General features: G+C 37.2%; 1 protein-coding gene across 4 annotated transcripts in view; it reads left to right on the top strand.

Annotated features, from left to right (window-relative positions):
• The window catches only part of RANBP17 (RAN binding protein 17), a 279,011-nt gene that overhangs the window by 169,005 nt on the left and 88,702 nt on the right, over positions 1 to 21,304 (top strand). For 3 of the 4 annotated variants that reach the window (XM_045027071.1, XM_045027070.1, XM_045027072.1), the window contains exons 17-19: positions 6,934 to 6,997; positions 7,086 to 7,194; positions 16,236 to 16,339. The exons of the other annotated variant lie outside the window; for it this stretch is intronic. In XM_045027071.1, coding sequence (XP_044883006.1) covers positions 6,934 to 6,997; positions 7,086 to 7,194; positions 16,236 to 16,339 — 277 coding nt within the window. The remainder of the gene's footprint in view (positions 1 to 6,933; positions 6,998 to 7,085; positions 7,195 to 16,235; positions 16,340 to 21,304) is intronic. 4 annotated transcript variants of the gene reach the window in all.

The raw sequence follows: 21,304 nt of genomic DNA, 5'->3' as shown, positions 1-21,304 counted from the left end.
AATTTAGTAAAAATTAATATTTGCAAGCCATTTTCCCTTTTATAGTAAATTGTTTTAACACCAGTGAGAATATTAATATTAAAAATATTAGTTTGATTTGGCCTTTTTATATGCATAGCACATTTTAAGTTATTTTGTGTTTCCCCCTTCCGATTCTCAACACAAAATTATCCATATGACTAGTTCATTAATATCAGTCTCATTCATGACATCTTCCAGAAGACAAGAATGTCATTGACTCTATAGAGAGCAAAGTTGGACCCATTTTGGCTCTGATTCAACTGAGGTACTTAAACCCATACCTGACTTTAAGCACATGAGTAATCCCAGTAAAATCCATGTGACTACTTACATCCATAAAGTAAGGCATGGGCTTAAATACCTTGTAGAACCATGATCTTGAATTTTTGTTATCAGATCACCTGAGTCCTGGGTTAGATTTTGACACAAACTTTTTGAGGCTGCTACTTAAGTCATACATCATAAAAGAGAGTGTGATATGTTTACTCTTTGAATTTCCAAAAAATCAGACAAGAAGATCAATTTTCATAGATAATTAGCATGTAGTAATTTTTGACATACCAGGATGTTTAAGTGGATACAGGCAATGGAAAACAAAAATTTTCAGAACTGATAGAAATGTTCAGTAAGGGAAGTCCTTTGATATATTTAAAATAAAAACGGCTTTTCTTTCAGTTTCAGGTGAAGAGATTAATGTTATAGACAGTCAGAAAGGAAAGGAGGCTAGAAAGTGCAGTCCTGAATCATTTTATTTTCTCCTTAGAATTCTAGTCATCACATCAGAATGTTAATACATTTCCTTGTATTAAATGCTGCTTATTGTTTTGCAGATTGAATAAGTGCATTTCATTTAGCTAAAATTATGCAGTGTATGTTTTCTAACACTTACTATAAGTATTATTAATCAGTCAACATGGAAGATGTTAAATATATGTATATCTACTATTAACACCACCAGATGTAATGGGCACTGGTGAAATCTAAACATCACTAAGGTATTTAACAAAAACAAAAAGGGGATTGATTATTGCAATGCATGAATAAGAATGTACAAGAGTTAATGGGTTCGCTTTCCCTCTGCTGTATCTGGTTGTATTCAATACACTAACTTAACCAAGAAGTTTAAAATATTCTACCTAATTCAAAATACTTATTTTGTTGCTCACTTATGTATGTAGGCTGAAATAGTCACCATTATATTACTGTTAACAGCAATGGGCCGGTTATATGTTTGTTATTACATAACTAAGAATTTAGAAGGCAGCTCTGCCCCCCCCCCCTTCCCACCACCACCATAGGAATTGGGGTCAGGCACTTAGCATTTGATGTGCAGGAATGTATTTGAGACCTGCCTCACCATCCCAGCCCTAAAAAATGGGGAACAATCTGCAGTTACTGACACAACGGATACTTGTTTTAAGGCTGCAAGGTGACCAAGGAATATATTGATGGTTTAACAGTTTTCAGATCATACTTTGAGTAAAGTAGATGAGTTTGCTGTTTGTGATTTGGATACAATATTACCATGATCTGGGCGCTTAAACAGGGATATAATATAGTGTCCTGAAGAGAAGATTTGTAAAGAGAGAGTTTTCCTTAAGTAATTTATTACGTGTTGCTAAGAACCCTGATAAAAGCAGAGCTTTAAAGCTGTGCCATATGTAACTATCTGTCCTAAAGTAGTGATACTTTTTCAAATATACTGATATGTAAATGAGACTTCAAAATAAAACACATTTTAAAATCAATAAGAAGGAAGATGAACTAAAACCATCAACATCAAAACATATTTAAGTAAACATTCTAAGAACAGTAGCTTCCCTGGTTTAGAAGGGCGGGGTAGGACAGATAGCTTTAATGCTGGTTCACTTCACTGTAATGTGTTTGTATTAGTTAAGTTTAGAATTGTGTTCCGTGGCAAACCATAAAAGATTTCAAAAGTATTAGACACCCACTTTTGTGCTGGAATTTAATATGCAACTTTTTATTGGAAAATAATCGTCCTTGTCTGGCAAAATCCACCATGCAATATTTCTGTTAGTAGGCATAATGCAATAAAGACAGGGAGGGCTATTTATCACTACAAATTTTGAGGATTTCAGGATTCTTTTTATTATTTTAATATATTTCTTTGGTATTAAATCAGAAAAATGATAAATTACACCTGTCGAGGCTGTTTTTCGTTTTTGCTGGAAAATGATGTACAACCCAATTTCACTGGTCATTTTGGCTTTTAAAGATATGTATTTTTTTTCCTATAAAAAACTTCACCAATAGGGTTTTTTTTTTAATAATAATGCTGAAGTACTTTTTATTTCTAAACCTATGAAGTGGTTTATAAGTACTTCCTGGCATTGCAAACTTTGGCCTTTTCACACTGTGTTAGTTTTGTTGGGAGTTTTTTGTTTGTTTGTTGGGTGGTTGTTTTTTTTTTAAATAATGATTTTAAAGGACTTTGGAAAAAACATTATATTTTTAAGAGACCAGATCCAGTGGCTCCACTTTCAGCATATGATATAGGGTACATCTTGATTGGGCTGAAAGGTTAAAAACAAATAATTTCAGTTCTTGGCCAGTATTTGTCATTCATGTGCATATAATTTTCTTAGTAGAAAATTAATCTCTACATATCCAGTCAGTCTCTAAATGTTCATAGAAATTTGGTACTTATCTTTTTACTATGCATAAAATTCATTATTTCTAAAGATTCTCTTAGTTAAAAAGAAAAATCTTAATGCTAATAAGCACTCTACATAACATCAAAAAGGAAAAAAATGACATTTTAAAAACAACAAAAGGCAACAAATGATTTGTACTGGTGTCGTGTTTTACATTATTTTAACAGTGATTCCAGGTTTGCATATTCAGAAATATATTAGCCCAATTTGATTTTAAGGCTCAGTTATTTGAATTATAAATCATTATGTCCCTTCTAGCTGATCATTCATGAAATATCTTTGAATTCATTTACATAATGGAATACATTAGTGGTTCCTTTATGTCAGTGCCGTCGTAGTGCTCCCTCATGCATGTTTAGTTCTTCCTAATAATTAACTTTATCATCATACATTTTCCATAACAAAATAATTATAATTGTGTTGTTATTTTGTAAAGCAACTGGCTGCAAAATATTCAGTCTGTCAAAAAGTCTGCTTTCTGCACATTTATTTGTAAAGATCTCTCTTACAAGCAGGAGAAATTATATAGCTTTGCAATATGAAAACAGATAGTTCTTAACCAAGTACTGTAGGTTAACAAAAATAAATATGCTAACTATTTCCTTTAAATCAGGTTAGCAGGTTTGCCAAAAGCAGCTATCTTCCACATCCGCAGCCTTTTAAGGAATTGGATAATAACTTTAAAAAATAGTTTGATCAGTTTGAAGTTAAGATTAATCATTCCTACAAAAACCTTACATCATAAGAACATAAAGGTTGCAAATTGAAGCACTCAAGTCAGGAAATAACAATGTGCAATCTCAACTGCCCACTTGTGTGTATGTGTTACAACAGACTTGAAATATATTATCTCATGCTATTTTTTGTCCACGGGGTCCCTACCTCATTCAGTGCGGGGATGACCAGTGCTCAATGTATGAGACAGCTGTTCAGTATTTCTTTTTATCCTCAAGGTACATTGTGTGGTCCCATATTTCATTTACTGCACACCATCCAAACGCCATACTACAGACACCAGCCTCATTCAGAGTACACAGTACAACTGTAGGGAATGGAGAAATGTTGTGGAAAAAGATCCTGTGGGGGCAAAATTGCATGTGATCATGCAGCTGAAGACTATATCGTAATACACATGCACTGAACTGGGGAAAGGGTTAAAGTTATGCAATCAACCTTAACATGTCACTTCCTGACTTTTGAGTGATTCTTTAATTTAGTTTTGCAGTTTTAACTTTTGTTTAGTTTAGTTTTTTTAAGGGATTTCCTACATTTTTAAAAAAGAAAAATGAAGAAAAAGAAATCCCACTATGTGGGATAAAGTTGGGGCCAGATTCTCAGCACCAAACAGGTGGAAGACTGCCCTAAATGGGTAGCAATGGATACCCTTAATGGAGGAATCCTCAAGGGATTAGTACCCACACAGAGGATGTTTTTGAGGCAGGGTATATTTGCCAGACCGAAGCTCAACCCTTAGAGAGCCATCTGCTCCCCCCTGCTCTGATGTACACTGAGCATCTGGCCTATTGTGTTTTATTAACATCCTTTAAATATTTTCAGGTCTTTCTAAACCTCATACTTCTGTCATTGTGCTCAGCATTTAAACCTGTGTTTTGGTGCAAGAAAATAGAATACTGGGTAAAGGCCTGAGCATTCTTAATATTAACTGCTGGTTTTAGTCATGGATGGAAAGAACACCCATAGTGTTAGGTAATGTAAGTAATACACTATTGAGCATTGCTATGACATAACTTCACAATTTAGTTGTATGCTGTGGCACCAGGCTGAAGGCTTAAGGTCCCATATGCTATATACTTTCTGTCAGATTGGGATACCCAGTGACAAACGTGGCAGTTCAAATACAGTTTTGTCTTACATTGTAATGTGGCCCAAACCATCTCACTGAACCAAGATACAGTTCTGAAGAAGTCAGAGGCTGCAGTATGATTCCTGAACCTTATTCAGATCCATATGTATTGTAAGACAGAACCATGTTTTAACTTTGAAGACTAAAATGTTGCAGGTGAGTCCCGTTATGTTAGAAATTAGCATAGATCGGACCTAAGTTCCTAGAAAACTGGAAGTGCTGTTAATGCAAACAAATACGTTCCCCTGAGTGTGACATTGCACTTAGAAATTGGTAGAATTGGCTTAAAGTGAAAACAGATAAAAAAAAGTACTACACTAAGCAATCTGAACTGTGAGGTTGTGGTATTGTAAGTAAGATTATTTCCTCAATCCTTCATGTTTTCTAAAAGTTTTAAATAACTAGTAAAACATTGCAGGTATCTTTATTTCTTCATATAATGAGGGCTTCTGTTGGAAAAACATGTCATGGAAATGCGTTTTTTCTTCGCAATTTTTAAAGGGTGAAACTGTTTTCTTGGATACACAGTCTGAAATCACTTTTATCAACCATGTGACCTCAAGAGCCAATAGCAAACAGGATTTGCATTGTTTTGTGAAGATTTTGCATAAATGATTGTGGCTGGGATTTGTAGGCGCCCAACTCTCTTAGCCTTCTTTGAAATAAAATATTCATATATATGCATAAACATGCACAAGCAAATGTAGAGGCTCTTTGTCAGCATTTAGCCCTTTAGGTCAATGATATGAACCAAACTTTTCTTTTTTTAGTAGTTGATAACCTGCAACAGGTTTCATTCTTTAATATTTATTGCTTTAGAGTGTAATTAAAGACAGCAAAGTTGGCATAGGTTATGATTTTTTAAAGTATTTTTTTCCTTGGTTTGTAAAATAGTTCTGCATACACAGTTTCACAGTAAATACATCTTAAATGTACTGGATTCATCCTGAGAATGATCCAATTTATTGCTTCCATAAATATTCCACTGACAAAACATGACTTACTGTTCATTAACATTATGAATGGGAGAGATGCCTACTAATGGTAGAGTTGTGGGGGTTTTACCTTTTTTTCCCCTTTTTTTTTTTTAAGATGCTGTCCATTTTCACTTGTCTGTTTGCTAAAGAATCATAATAGGATATATACCCTAAGATATGCCAGATGTCTTATTTGACTTTTCTGGCTAACCAAATCAAGGGCTGGCTTCATTCTGTGGTGTGTTGAGAAGCACCCAAGTGCCATTTACTTCAGCAGGGACTGAGATGCCTCAGCATCTCTAAGATCAGATTCTTAGCTTAGTTAGCATCTTCTTTGCTGGTTGACAACTGATTTTAAGAAAACTAGCAAAATGTTGTAATTCCTGTTGTTTTTTTTAAACGTTGCATCTAATTATGGGATATTGTCGCGGGGGGGGGGGGAGGCAGGGGAGAATAAAAGTATTCAAAATCCAGAAGCATTGAAGGATAGTTTTATATCCTGTAACTTTCTCTTTCTGTCTGTGAACCAGTTGCTTCTCTGAAGATGCCATCCTGCAGGAGTCTCACCTTTCAGAGTTCAGAGGTTACCTTTTTGTGTGTGACAAGTCAGGAGAGTTCTCTTGCATCTTATTTTTTGTCTTTTTTTTCCCCCTAAGGCAAGATTATCTTAAATTGCACATCTTCCACACCAACATACCCCTGGGAAATTCATCTCCCATGCAATCAAAAGGAGAGTCTTTATACTCAGTAAGGCTGGCGTTTAATGACCAGTAGTTGGCCTAACTTGCCCAGTACACTCCTTCCACAACCCTTAAAGGTAAAACAAAACAAACAAACAAAAAACCCTGAAGAGCTAGGGAGTTCCTTCAATGTCACACTTAGGAGTGAAGAAGAATTAAAGAAAGGAGAAGTAAAAGTAAGGGAATTTCTTTCTGCCCTTTGTGGTCCTGTTTAAGGCCCCCAGCTAGCCAATTTGATTGCCCATTGGCAACCTCTCTCAGTAAGGGCAAATCCTATTCACCAGCTGCCACTACAAAACAGCAGTATGTCCTCCACCATCCTGGCCATGTGGTACTAGCTGGAAAACCAGCATCATTTATTGTCAAAAACTTTTAGTTTAATTCTAAATACCGTTTAATTCATTGGCTCTTTTGCGACTAAAATATGTGACATGAAAAGTAATTGCTTTGGTTAATAATAGATAATCATTTTTAATGTCCATAATACTATTTCTGAGCTATATATTTTTTCAGAAACACCATATTTTAAGAGATGTGTATTTTAATACTTTCAGTTAGCAATTGTACCATTCATAATTATGCAAGTTAAGTTTACAGCAATATTCAAATCTCAGCATAATACTTTAAGGGAGACTTTCCTTAACATCTGTTACTTATATTCTCTTAAAAAAACTTGTGAAAATAGATGCTGTGAAGTTCATGCTTCAGAATCACACAGTAAGTTTTCTTATTATGTTCAAATATTTTAAACTCCTCCATAATTTTGTAAGCTATTTTAACTTGTGATGCCCTTATGTTTTGCCAGAGTAAACACTTTCCTTTTTTGGGAGTGAATGATAATTACAGTCTCAGTGACCTTAGATGCCGAACAACTTTCTACACTGCTCTCACTCGCCTGCTCATGGTAGATCTAGGTAAGAATCAACCTAAGGGGTTTCTCAGGTCTCTTTGATATTTGTAATCTTATTAATTTTAGAAACAGAGCATAAGTCTGCTTAATGAGAGGTTACTGACACTATTAAAAATAGGTTATGAGTTCAGTACATCTGTTCCAAATGGTGTGTAAAATAATTCATAACAGCTTTTGAGGTTTGTGGCCATTGAAATATAATAGTCTTTTTTTTATTTGCTAGATTTTGTTATAGTAATACGAGTTCTGAAAGTGAGACCGGTAGTTTATTGCACATAAGGCCTTTTGGATCCATTAGTGTAATTTGGCTACTTACAATGCAAGGGCCTGATCTTGTGACAGTCTAAAAAGTTTCACCTTCAACTGACTTCAGTGACTACTTCAAAGGCACTGGTTTCAATGTTTACTCTAGCAGATGATTGTAATACTTCGTATAAATTCTCAGCCTGAGAGTTTGAATCAGAGTATTGAGCAGACACTTAATGTATTTGCTTAATTTTACACACATGAGTAGTCCCGTTTGAAGTCAATAAGATTATTCGTGTGCATAAATTTAAGCATGTACGTTGTGTGTGTGTAGGATCAGGACATTAGTGGTTAGCCTGGTTTGCACCAATATATTGACAATAAACTGATTTTATCCCATCCCTTAGCACCATATAATATTAATTTAGGACTCATCCGGCAGGTAAGACTCCTTTTCAATCTATTTGTGAGCATAATTTTAGCCTTTAATTTAGTAACAATGATGGGTGGTTACATACTAGCACAGATGATAAATTTACTAAAAGAAGTACAGGATTAATAATCTGAAGGATGGCATGGACTGCACCCTCAGCAAGTTTGCAGATGACACTAAACTGGAAGGAGTGGTAGATACGCTGGAGGGTAGGGATAGGATACAGAAGGACATAGACAAATTAGAGGACTGGGCCAAAATAAATCTGATGAGGTTGAACAAGGACAAGTGCAGAGTCCTACACTTCGAATGGAAGAACCCCATGCACTGCTACAGACTAGATACTGAATGGCTAGGCAGCAGTTCTGCAGAAAAGTACCAGAGGTTACAAGAAGCTGGATATGAGTCAACAGTGTGCCCTTGTTTCCAAGAAGGCTAACAGCATATTGGGCTGTATAAGTAGGGGCATTGCCATCAGATTGAGAGACATGATCATTCCCCTCTATTTGACATTGGTGAGGCCTCATCTGAAGTACTGTGTGCAATTTTGGGATCCACACTACAAGAGGGACGTGGAAAAATTGGAAAGAGTCCAGCGGAGGGCAACAAAAATGATTAGGAGGCTGGAGCACATGACTTAGGAGGAGAGGTTGAGGGAACTGGGATTGTTTAATCTGCAGAAGAGAAGAAAGAGGGGGAGATTTGATAGCTGCTTTCAACTACCGGAAAGGGGGTTCCAAAGAGGATGGATCTAGACTGTTCCCAGGGGTGGCAGATGACAGAACAAGGAGCAATGGTCTCAAATTGCAGTGGGGGAGATTTAGGTTGGATATTAGGAAAAACTGTTTCACTAGGAGAGTGGTGAAGCACTGGAATGGGTTACCTAGGGAGGTGGTGGAATCTCCTTCCTTAGAGGTTTTTAAGGTCAGGCTTGACGAAGCCCTGGCTGGGATGATTTAGTTGGGGATTGGTCCTGCTTTGAGCAGGGGGTTGGACTAAATGACCTTCTGAGGTTCCTTCCAACCCTGATTCTATGATTGGTTTGCAAGAAATATAAGTTATGAGCCAAATGTTCAACCAGTGTAAATTAACATAGGTTCAGTGAAGTCAGTGGAGCCACACCAGTTTTCATCAGCTAGCCCATTACATGCAATTATATATATTATTGTTTTTATATGTATTATTATTATTCAAATTATAGTCATCATAATTCTTTCCCTTAAAGATTTCTGTGCAAAAATTACTGTATTGCTAAATTAAAATTAGAGATGGGCAGAAAATGGGAATGTCAGCCTTCTGAGAGAAAGTTGGATTAGAAATAGAGTAGGGTTTGAGGTCTAGGTTTATCTGATAGTGCCATCATTTTATATCAGCAATGCTGCAAGATTTGAGCTGCAACTGGTGGAACTCTCACAGATGTGCCAAGATTTCCTCTATCATCAGTGGTAGAAATCGCTTGCAGTCAGCTGTTCTCACAAATTTGCTGTCATTTTGGAATTTATTGAATTTAGTTAATTTTGGAATAGCAGTTTGGTTCATGATGCGATGTCAATTGGACATATGAGTCTACATTCAATCTGGCTATAGTCCAAGGACTCTCTTGAGCTAAGTGAAGTATTACCCTCTAGTTTTTCTAGATGCTCCTAATTTATTCCTGGCTTTTCTGAGGGTGGTGATTATCCTATTTGTACCCTAAAAATAGTCTTTTCTTCCTGAGGACATTTGGGGCTTTCCTTTACCCTCTTTTCTGCCATTTGTTGTTTTAATATTGGGATATGTTAAAAATAGGAATTAAGCAAGTGAATTGATTTTTCAGGTCCCCTCAGAAAGGTTTAGGCAGGCAACATGTTTGCAAAGATAGCTTACCTCAAAAGCTATCTACACTTGAAAATCAACTGTTTTCAGGAGCAGTTCAGCTGCATCCATTGCTGACACCTGTTGTAAGCAGGTGGTAAATTTCCTGGTGGAAACCATGCAGACATGCAGCTTTAGTGATTTTCCCTACAGGAAGAGCAAAGAGTAAGCAGAACCAACCCATCTAGATGATAAAAGTCACATCTTCAAAGAGGTGTTGTGTGAGCAAGATGCCATTCCGGTTGATGTGAAAGTGAAATACAAGAGAAATGTGATTGCCCAGAAATTAACGGTTCATTGAGATTGGCTTGATTCCTCTACATTAGTGGCCAGAAGACCTGACAGGAATAGGGGTAGCTGGAGGAAGACCTAAACAAACTTATTGGACTAATATCCTGTGGATTCTCATTTGGAGTATATTAGCTTGTCTGTTTCTGACCTTTCAGAGAAACACATCTAGAGAAGTGTACAGGGAAAACTCTGCTTTTCAGTTGAGAATACAGATGTGAAACATCAAACGCACATGAGCTATACTTTTCCTGTGTGTGTGACAAATACACACTTTTTAAATATCATTCTTAACCTTATAGAAATGTAAGCTTTATAAACAAGCAGCAAGGCATCGGTTTTAGTCCAAAGAGAATTGGTCATCATACTAATTATCCTTTTCAGGCTTTCTAAAATTAAATGAAGAAAAGATTTGTTAAGGAAGTTTTTCATATTATTGACTTTTTAAACTAATTTACATGGAGATAAAATTAAGATGAAGTCTTATGGTAAATTAGTGTTTTTTTAAGAAATGGAATGTGCTTTTCTGGATTCAAATATAAAAAATCATGGTAAATTAGGCTTTTATAGAAAGTGTAGAATTAGTTTAAACCATTCCCTTTGGAGTGGTTAGAAAAACCAAATCAACCATGGGGGAGGGAGCAGGAATTAGCAGTACATTAATTGGCATTTACTTTAAAAGGTACTTGGTTTCTGTTCAGTAATTTGAACCTGGTTTGAATGTAATTACACTTTGAATGCTCTGTGTGCCCCAGGTTGTATTTCTAATGAAAATAGACTTTTTTGACTTTTACAATTGCACCATTTTGTCAAATTGCTCCATGGCCCAAGATTTTTAAAGTAAACTTATGTAAGGTATAGAGTAAAGAAAATGGTTACTGAAACTCCAACAAAGTGCTTTCTTAAGTAAAGGTTTCAGAAGATTTTAATCCAGTTTTTCTTTCAATTCTGGATTATCAAAGACTTTACACGTAAATTTTAAAAAGCTCCTCCTGGAGACATTGGGCCTGATTCTCCACGGCCTTGTACTCTATGTAGTTATTTACACCAATGCAAATGAATTCCCACTCAGTGGATATAAAACACTACCAACTAATGTAAACCACAGCCAGATCTACTCAGCGAGATGCCTGCTTGTGAAATGCTGCAGTCTGCCCTTAAAGCATGAAAGATCCACCAAAATGTGCCATTGAAGGATCTTTTTTCTTTCAAAAGGCATAATGAAGCCATAAATGAGTCTAAGTGCACACTAGTTTGTGGCTTGAATCATCGCAAAAGAGCAGTTTACAATGGTAATTTGTTCATGGAATAGTTTCTTTCTTTTCCAGTTTTGTAAAAAAAAAAGCATCATTTAACCCTCATATTTTATATTACATGAATGTGGATCATACAATAATCATACTGAGGATAGTGCATGGAGACTTGCTTTTGTGGTTGGATTTTTCTTTTTTTAACTGACGTAAAATATTTGAGGAATTGAATGTTTTATAGCTGATTATTTCTGGCCGCCTAAAAGAGTCTTACTCCACTACACTTATTTTGAAAACAAAAATAATCATAAATGTACTTTTTCACTTGGAAGAACCAGTTAGGTTGCAGTAAAAAATTACTTAGGTCCCAACCTGTCACACAACCATTGGACAATATGGCACATGTCGTAGTCACTTACCAAGGGCTTAGACAATAGCCCATTTCAGCTGATGGGATTTCCATTGACTTCAAAGGGATTTGGATCAAGCCCCAAGAGCAAAAAATGGAGATATAGGATTAGAGGTGGCATACACAAACTAGCCAATCCTATGTATACACCAAATTCATCCACAAAATGTTGAAGGAAAAATAGGTTAAATGTCTCCTAAAGACATTTTGTAGAGGGAGGTCATATTAATTCCTCCATTAATTTGTCAATTTTTGTCATAACTATTCTCCTTTCTCTGCTTTTTCCAAACATTTTACCTAATTATGGGACAAATTCTGTCCTCGGTTATGTGTTAATGGTTTCCACTGAATTTGGATGTATGGGTATATCTGAGGGGAAAATGTCTCTAATGATACACATGAAAGGATCCAGTATCTAGCCAAGTTTTTGTCATTCATATAAACCAAATTTAGGCCTTGATTCTGCAAAGACAAGTTCAGAGAGGACCCTTGTTGAATTCAGAGAGGCTCCACACACATAGGGTTCCAGCCACACAATTCTCTTTTCAGGATCTCAGCCTTAATTTGCCCCTCCTGCCCCCCCAAAAATATGAAAAACTATCTGGGTGATACATACAATATCTCTGGAAATAGGAAATAGCTTTTAAAAAATATGAAACATAATGGAAGGTTATAGACATGGTTATAATTTGTGCAACAAAAATTAGTGGGTTCTTATTGTAATTTAGCAGAACGTATAACCATGGCAGAACTTTGACAGTTAATATATTTACATAACACTAGTGGGCGATAATAAAAAAGCAGAAAATGTTTTCATCCCTTTATAGCAATTTTACTGTTTGAAACATGTCTAATTAGAAATGTTGTCTGAAAGCTCATACATTTTTCCTGTTAAGTATCCAATAATTATAGGCAGAGCAGGTAGCACCACATATTATTAAGGTCTCCCAACAATTGTTATTACAAGACCCTGTTTTCATTTGCTTGTTTGGGCTGAAATTTTCTATGCCAGATGTCTGCCTTAGGCTGAATTTTGGGGGGAATTGGGGGTTGGTTTGGATTAGATTTTTTTTTACAAAACTTCAGCTAAAGTGGTTCAGCTGTTTCCAAGAACAGTGCTAAGGAAGAATACATTGTTTTGCCCATGTTAAAAATTCTGGTGATGGTCCCCCCATCACATTTTATTTGAAAGGTTCTGCTGCTTTTGTGTTTTGGAGCAGAACTTGAAATTTAACATGCTGTGGCATTTTGCTGTCCCTGTGAAAATCCAGCTAAATGGCCTAATTATAAGCCTTTGAAAAATAACAGTTTACACGTGCTCAGTAGAGACTTCTTAGATTTTTAGAAGCTAAAATCGCTGAGCATTCCTTCCTCACTGAGCATGCTTCATTTCCCTCACAGCTCCTAAACATGACAGGACTGTGCACGCACAAATGCCATGGAGTGACTGGGTTGCAGGTGCAAAGCCAGGCTTTCCCAGTAATAGCTACACCCAGCTTCTCCGGGCTGGGCAGTGGAACTCAGAGCAGGGATCCTCTCTCTCGTGCTCTCAGTGACACACACACACACACACACAGGCACCTAGGCAGCATGGAGGAAGAAGCCATCTGATTCAAAAGCAGAGAGGAGAAAAGCCAGATTGGGGGGAATGAAAACAGTAGATTGAGACAAGAATTCTGGTGAGACTGGGACTAGGTTTGGAGGAAGAGAAACTGTTACTGGAACCGGGAGCCAGTTGGTACGGGGAATGTGAAGTTGGGACTGGTTGAGAGTAGAGGCTGGGACTTAGAACCAGGTAAAGGTAGGCTGGAACTGGAAGCTGGGATCGAGTGGGGCTGGGACTAGGAATCAGTTGCCTGTGGGAGGTGGAAACACTGGGATTGGTTGAGGAACTAAGGAAAGGGGGAGACTGGGACTGACTGGACAAGGAGATGAACTAGGAAATGGGGATGGATGGGATGAAGGGCGGAGGGGCTGATGAGCTGGGTTACATGCAGAGAACTGGGACTGGCTGGGCAAGAAAATTGGGATTGAGTGTGGGAAGGTGGAGAGACTGGGATTGGGGAGCAGAGGTCAGGGCTTGGACAGGTAGCTCAGAGTGGGACACTAGGACTGACATGGCAAGAAGACTGGGACTAGGTAGGCAAGAATGGAACTGAGTCAAGGGGCTAGATTCACAAGGGAGGGCGTAATTGTTGCAGTGCTGAGCAGTGCAGTGCCTTGCCACCTGCTGGAATTCACAACTCTGAGTTAGGTGCCCAGGAGGAGGAGATGGTGATTGCTGAATAACCGCATGGCTGTGGTGCTGGTGGTCCTCCTTACGCCCAATAGCTTAGTAGTTAGAGCACTCTCACAGGATGTGGGAGACCTGGGTCCAATCCCCCCACTGTCTAGTATGGAACAGTGACTTTAACCCAGATCTCTCACCTCCCAGGTGAGTGCCCTAATTCCTGGACTATAGGGCATTCTGGGGTGGGTCTCTCTCAGTATTTCCCGTTTAAGCTGTTCCACTTTGTATAAATACTTGCATATTCCCTGGATTAGGAACTAGAACATGGGTCTAACAGCTGGGCTGTAAAATCATTTTCACTCTCTCATTGGTCAAATGAATATTTTAAGTATTTATAAGGGGGACTATCACCACACCACCTGCTATGCCAGCTGTGTTTTGTTTGGGGCCTGATCCAGTAGGTGTGCTCTTAATCACCCACTGAGCATGCCTGCTGGATCGGGCCCCACAGGTGTGATAGGTGGGGAAATACCTTGTTTGTGAATCCAGCTGTGGCTAAGGCATTAGCTAGGTGCCAAGTTGCTAGGTTGTGTTGAGACTTAGATAGCTGTGCACATACCCAGAGACAAAAAATGAGGCACCTTGGGGACTTACCAGTGGAAATGTAGGCGCCTAGGGACTTTAGGCACCAGCAGGACACACACACACTTTGTTAAAAGAATATTATTAAGGTTGCAAAGTCAAGCACACTTTTCTGCCAGAATTTAGGTTGTCTGTGCAACTTTAATTACCTCCTTTCCCCCATGTATATGCATTATGATACAGTCTTTAATTCCATGATCACGTACTATTTTTATCTGCATGGGCCTTGCATCATGCACTGCACAGCATGGACCTGTTCTGGGGATGAATCAGGGCTGAGTAGTAAAGGATGGGCCCTGCCTCATTTGTTGTACAAGTTGGAAGGTGTATAGTGAATGAGGCAGGGGATTGCAGTGAAAGCATGGTTAATACAGATGGATGCTGTCCTAGAAAACTGGATTTTATACCTACCTCTACCACAGAGTTCCTAAGTGATGGTAGGCAAGTCACTTAAACCAGACTTCACAAGTGATCAGTGATTGTATATTTCTCATTTCTGGGTGCCCAACTTGAGGCCCTGGGATCTGATTTGCATAAGAGCTGAGCACTCACAGCTGCAACTGAAGTCAGTGGCAGATGTAATTTGAATATGTAAAGTGCTATGGTCCTAGGTTAAATTGAGCACCAAAATTAGTAGAAACGCTTTTGACTGTAATCGGTGTGCCTCACCTATCCTCTCGTGGGTATTTGTGGAGCTCTCAGATACTATAGTAAGAAGCAACAGAGAAAAGCCAACAAGGAAATTAATAATCCTATCTTCAGAGCAGGGTTAGAACAGTGCAGTAAATAAGGCCTGAGGAATATCTGTTCATTCAGTGAGCACTGTCCATTCTGTGCACTGAATGATGCGGGGGTCCTGTGGAAAAAATAGTATATGATCACATAATTAAAGATTGAATCATATTGCATACCCACAAGAGGCCAAATTAAGGTTGCATGGGCAACCTTAATTTTGGCTTTTTCTAACTTTTGAGACCTGGACTTTCCAACCTCAGAGAGAATAGAAATATAAGAAGGAGAAAGAAACAGAACATGTGGAGAGACACTGGTCTCAGTTTTAAGTCATTTGTGACCTAAAGTTTCTGTCTGTATTTTATGTTCACTCAATCTGTGTGCCTCAGTAAAAACATTTAAAAACTAAGGGTCCACTTCTACTGTCCTGGCCCAAAACTCCCTTTGACATCAACGAGAAACTGCTGAATTTGAATTGATATGCAAACTAGATACAATCAATTTAGGCTTAAATAGAGACTGGGAATGGCTGAGCCATTACACACATTGACTGTATTTCCCCATGTTAAGTATCCTCACAGCTTCTTGTCAAACTGTCTTAAATGAGCTATCTTGATTATCACTACAAAAGTTTTTTTTCTCCTGCTGACAACAGTTCATCTTAATTAGCTTCTTAGAGTTGGTTGGGCAACTCCCACCTTTTCATGTTCTCTGTATGTATATATATATATCCTCACTATATGTTCCATTCTATGCATCCGTTGAAGTGGGCTGTAGCCCACGAAAGCTTATGCTCAAATACATTTGTTAGTCTCTAAGGTGCCACAAGTACTCCTGTTGTTTTGACATCAATGGAGGTTTTACCTTCAAATGGACTGTGGAATTGGACCCTAATGAATGGCAGTATGAATGTGCTGTGATGCTCGTTTGTTTTTTTTTAATTTATTTTATTTTTCTGTAGGTGAAGACGAGGATGAGTTTGAGAATTTCATTCTACCCCTTACAGTTTCATTTGAAACTGTAACTCAGATATTCAACAATAGTTTTAAACAAGAGGAGGCAAAGGTAGGTTTATTTCAGTAATAGGGAAAGAAATTATTTATCAGTAAAATAAGCTAATTGTGAAGTAAATATTTCACATTTTTTCATCTTTGCCATGTATATGTGTCTGTAATTTTCTATATAATGTTGAAATAAAATGGCTGTATATGACTTCCTGCAAGTCAGCCTCTTACACATACATTTAGATTTTGGGAATGCTTTGACAATAAAGTGCTCTCTTTTCAGCCATATTTATAATCAAAGGGACAGATTTCCCTCTTGTGGTATTTGGCCTGGTTCTTATGTAATACGCCGTCTTTCTGTGTATGTGTTTTTATTTTCTTCATATGTATTAACATATTTATTTGTGGAGATTTGGAAAGATGTAATACACTTGATAAAACACTGCATCTTTAAAGTATTTTTTCAAACAAGAATTTAATATATAAATCAAGACTTTATTAAATGGCTGGGCATATATGTATAAATAGGAACCAGTCTTGAAGTATTGCATCCTTAAACTGAACAAAGTGATTAGGATAACTGATAGCTAAATAAGGTTTTTATGTGCCTGTGGGAGCCATATTAGGATTGATTTGACAAGTCAGTTCAGCTGTGGCAACAGTCATAATATCTAACACAACATTATGTTTTATTAGTAAAATCCTTAAGTGTAGCAAGCTGTTTGTGTCAAAACAACAGTATATTTTAGGGGGGAAAGGACGTGCTAAATGGGAGTAGCAGCATCAGGAATGATAATATATTAAAGTAGTGTTGTGCTAAATAGATTCCCCTCCCCATAATGAACAAACAGTTAACAATGCACTCTAGAGTGCCCATTTCAGATACATTGCGTAATCTACGGGAAGCCCAAACAGATTTGCTATTTTAAAATATGATGGAAACCTTAACAGTGTGTCACCATCTTTTCTTCTCTCCCTTTCCTGAAAATGGAAACTGTCATCAAACATGCTAGAAATGTTTGACAAATAATGTGTGTACACAACTCACATTTACAGAGCATGTATAGTTTATAACCACTTTGATTAAATTAACATCTTAGAAAATCTGAATACTTAGAAAAAATGCTCATTGCTTCAGTGGGTACTGTGAAAAAGACCACATACCCCAGATTCTATATTTGATGTTGCTTCTAGTATTTAATTTGTAAGCTGCTTTTCACATGCTAAATAGAGAGAGTCCGGAAGTGTTTGTCTTTTATTTTGAAAATTATTGATTTTAACAATTAGTTCTAAGAGATCATTTTTAGAATCTCCCTCTTTGTAAGAAACTGCATTTATCTATGTATTCTATTGTATTTAAAACAATTTTGCTGCAGTCCTGTCTGGTTTGTGAGAAACTGTTTTACTGAAGAAATTTTAATGGAGTTCCAGTGATATATCCCTAAACTAGCAAGTTCTTAACGACCCTGGAAAGTGACTGCTTGATTACACTTTAACGGTATTTGCAAATAAAATCACAAGTAATTAAAGGGAAATCTCCAGGCTTTTGAGCAAGTTTGATGCATGATAACTGCCTGATTCAGCTTCATCTAGAGTAATGCTGTGTAGACAAGAGCTACTGAGATCAATAGCAACATAATGATAGTGGCAGAATTAAGTGAGTAACCTGAGAACTGTGTCTTCAGAATGCATGCAGCTGCCACAAGCCAGGGCCACACAGTGCACTCCGTTCTTCCGTCCTAAATGTTCATCAAAAGACGCCCTGCAGGAAAATGGAGTTAGATGCTCTTTATTGCTGATCGTGTCTCTTGCCACATTTATCAGGGAAATTGGATTAGCAGTTGGCAGCTGCAGGTAGACAAGGTTCTGCAGTGATTAAATATGCAGCTTGGCTGCATTTGTTGTGACAGACCTTTAGTAAATTCTACTGTAAGCACCATCTGTCTAATTTATATAAAGGAAACTTGGTGCTTTAAGCTACTGATAAAGAACTAAATCTGTTGCTGTATCATAAACAAAACTTTTGCTCTAAATTCTTTTAAATATAATTTATTAGGTTACAGCTATTTTTCTATCATGATGAATAAATAATACATGCAAAAGTGCTTTCAGGTACTTCATTGTGAAAGAACTGGAAACAAAAACAGTTCAGTTCTCTTCTTCAATAAAATGTTTAGTATTCCAATCCACAGGGAGGTGACACTGTTAAAATATCACCATGAAAATGGCCCAAGACTGCCAAATTCATTTAATTTGTGGCTTTTACTAGGATTTTCTAACTGGCTGGGGTTTTTTATATTTCTGAAGTACACAGCTGAAAAATGATCACAACAAGGGAGCTCTTCCTCATTGAAATACATTTGCGGTTAACAAACCTGAATATAAAACATACTTTTAAGTTTGTTTTCCAGTAAAATCTAATATAATTGAAGAGAACCTTAGTATTTATCGTGAGCTTTTTTCCATTTTGAAATGAAGGGGAGTGGGTGGGAAATCATAGTATTAAAACTACTGTCATTTTTTCCCCTCAAAAATATCTGGATTTGCCCTGACAGTCCAGTTAAGTAATATATTGACTGGCTAGACTGAACCTCAGTGGTGCTTTTATGTTAGTTATGACATCCTCAGTTTTGATAGGAATGAATGAAAACTGTATTGGAGGAAGAAGGGCAGTTAAATAGCAACATGCTATCTTTAGCTGGTTCGTAAAAACTCCATACTGTTAAATTATTTAAAATCCTTGATTTTCAGCTAGCACACATTAAAAGTTTTCACACTAAGTGCCAAATGTTGCAAACAGCACTTTAACAGAATGATTTTGCTTTGATCCCTGTAGCAGTTCCTGAATAATTTATCACAGGTTATTGCCTTAATTCTGGAGAGGGATAGAGCAATAAAGGCAGATGAAAACACTCCAGTTGAAACACCTTGGGGCCTGCTCATTCCTCTGACACGGCTCTTTTGTTGGAACTATTTAGAGGTTATTAAGACGTGTCTCCAGAATTAAGAGTATGCTGTAAGGATGAAGACAGCCATCTTAATTCTAAAGACAAAGCACAATGACCCTTCACCTTTTTTTTCTTTGTTGTTATTATATAGTAGAATTATGAGGGTAATATTATAGCTGCACCCAGTAGTGCCACTGTAGTTAAGGGTCTGTCAGACTTTCCATTACAAACCCCATTTTGGGGGTGGGTGGTGTGAGTGGTATCTCGTCTGTTTCAAATTGCATTAGTCAGAAACTTGGCACACGCTGTCAAGCCACAATTTCTGTTTGGGCTTTTTTCGCCCTACAAATATTTAAATGTTCAGTTCTTTTCCATTTAGAAATTCAGAAAATAATATTTTTTTAGGATTTTAAACTATAATGTCAAAATTAAAAAATAAAAATAAAAAAAATTAGAACGGACCTTTAAATTACTCTAAAGCAGACCTACCATTTTTTGGTTTGTGGATGAAAGAATACTTTGAAAGAGGCTAGTTATTTCATTAGTATGAAAATCAGTTTATAAGCCAGCATTCTGACTACCTAAAATTCCCCTGCTATTTCTCTTGGATACAGTATTCTTTGCTTCTGAGTCTAAGCTATTGTCTAGTGTTGCTGTGTGCTGCTAAACAGCTGTCACCTTGCACCCAGATATGACTGCATTTCAGCTGTGAATGAAGTGATCCCGTTATATGCTGCTTATATTATTCTGTGACATTTACAAAGCATGTTAGGAGCCCTCAAGATGACGGCCCACAAGGTGCTGTCTAAGTGTATAGTGTTATTTACTATTTTTCTTAACAATTTTACACCCACTAGTGTCATTTGCAAATTCGTAATGGGCTAATAAACCAGAATATATTGCATCCGACAAAGTGGGTATTCACCCACGAAAGCTCATGCTCCAAAACGTCTGTTAGTCTATAAGGTGCCACAGGACTCTTTGCTGCTTTTACAGAATATATTGGGAGTTTAATCCCTATTCTGCCACATCTGTGTAAAACCCAACCGCAGTGAGCACAAGATCTTAGATGAAAGGGCCAGGATTTTACCTGGATACATTATGTGGTTAGGGTGTCATTGTATGAGCAGTTTTGGCATCAGTGTACATCTTCAGTATTACTACTATACAGAGTCTAGTTCCAGTGAATAACACTTCACCATTGAGTTTAGTGGGACTTTATGTACTTAAGTATATTAAGAATAGTATAGATAAGAGTGGATGGTGTTTATATAATTATAATAATAATAATAGTAGAAAGTAAAGATTCTAAAACCAAAGAAATTCAGTGGCTTTTCTCAAATCACTCAGTTGTTCTTTAGTACTCAGTGGCATGTGAAATGACCTGCTGTTTCAAGGCCCTCTGGTAGAACATTACTGTGTCATCACTTCCTAAGTGTGGCATGCGCCCATTTAGCAGGTGTCTATAAGTCTTGCTACCCAGACGTTTCTTACATGTTTTATCAGAAAGAATGTTTTTCAAAGAACAGTTGCTTTTCTAAATCAATGAATATGTACTTACTTCAGGGTGGGTTGGTTAGCTGTGTGTGTATGTGTAGTCCCTGTCTCACAGGCCTCTGACCATGGGTTCATTCCTATCTTTGCCTGACTTCAAACAATGGCAAGTTCAAATGAGGTGCTAAATATCTTAGGAGCTTTTCTAGAGGCTCCTAGTTTTCCTGCTGATAATAGCTTCTCTTAATTAATTAGCCTCTTACAATTGGTATGAGTACTTCCACCTTTTCATGTTCTCTGTATGTATAAATATCTTCTTACTCTATGTTCCATTCTGTGCATCCAATGAAGTGGGCTGTAGCCCACAAAAGCTTACGCTCAAATAAATGTGTTAGTCTCGAAGGTGCCACAAGTACTCCTGTTACTTTTCTTTTGACCTTCTTTCCTGATAGTCAGCCTTGCTCGTGGACTTTTTCTTTCTGTGGCTCCAGTGTTTAAAAGAGTCAAGATCACTCTTGAATCCTCCACCTTCACCCTACTTTGCTGGATGTGGATGTATCTTTTTTGATGTTGCATCTTAGTAT

The sequence above is a fragment of the Mauremys mutica genome, chromosome 8, assembly GCF_020497125.1.
Source record: "Mauremys mutica isolate MM-2020 ecotype Southern chromosome 8, ASM2049712v1, whole genome shotgun sequence".
Lineage (NCBI taxonomy): Eukaryota > Metazoa > Chordata > Testudines > Geoemydidae > Mauremys > Mauremys mutica.
The sequence above is the reverse complement of the archived record's forward strand: the minus strand, read 5'-3'. Positions and strand labels throughout refer to the sequence as shown.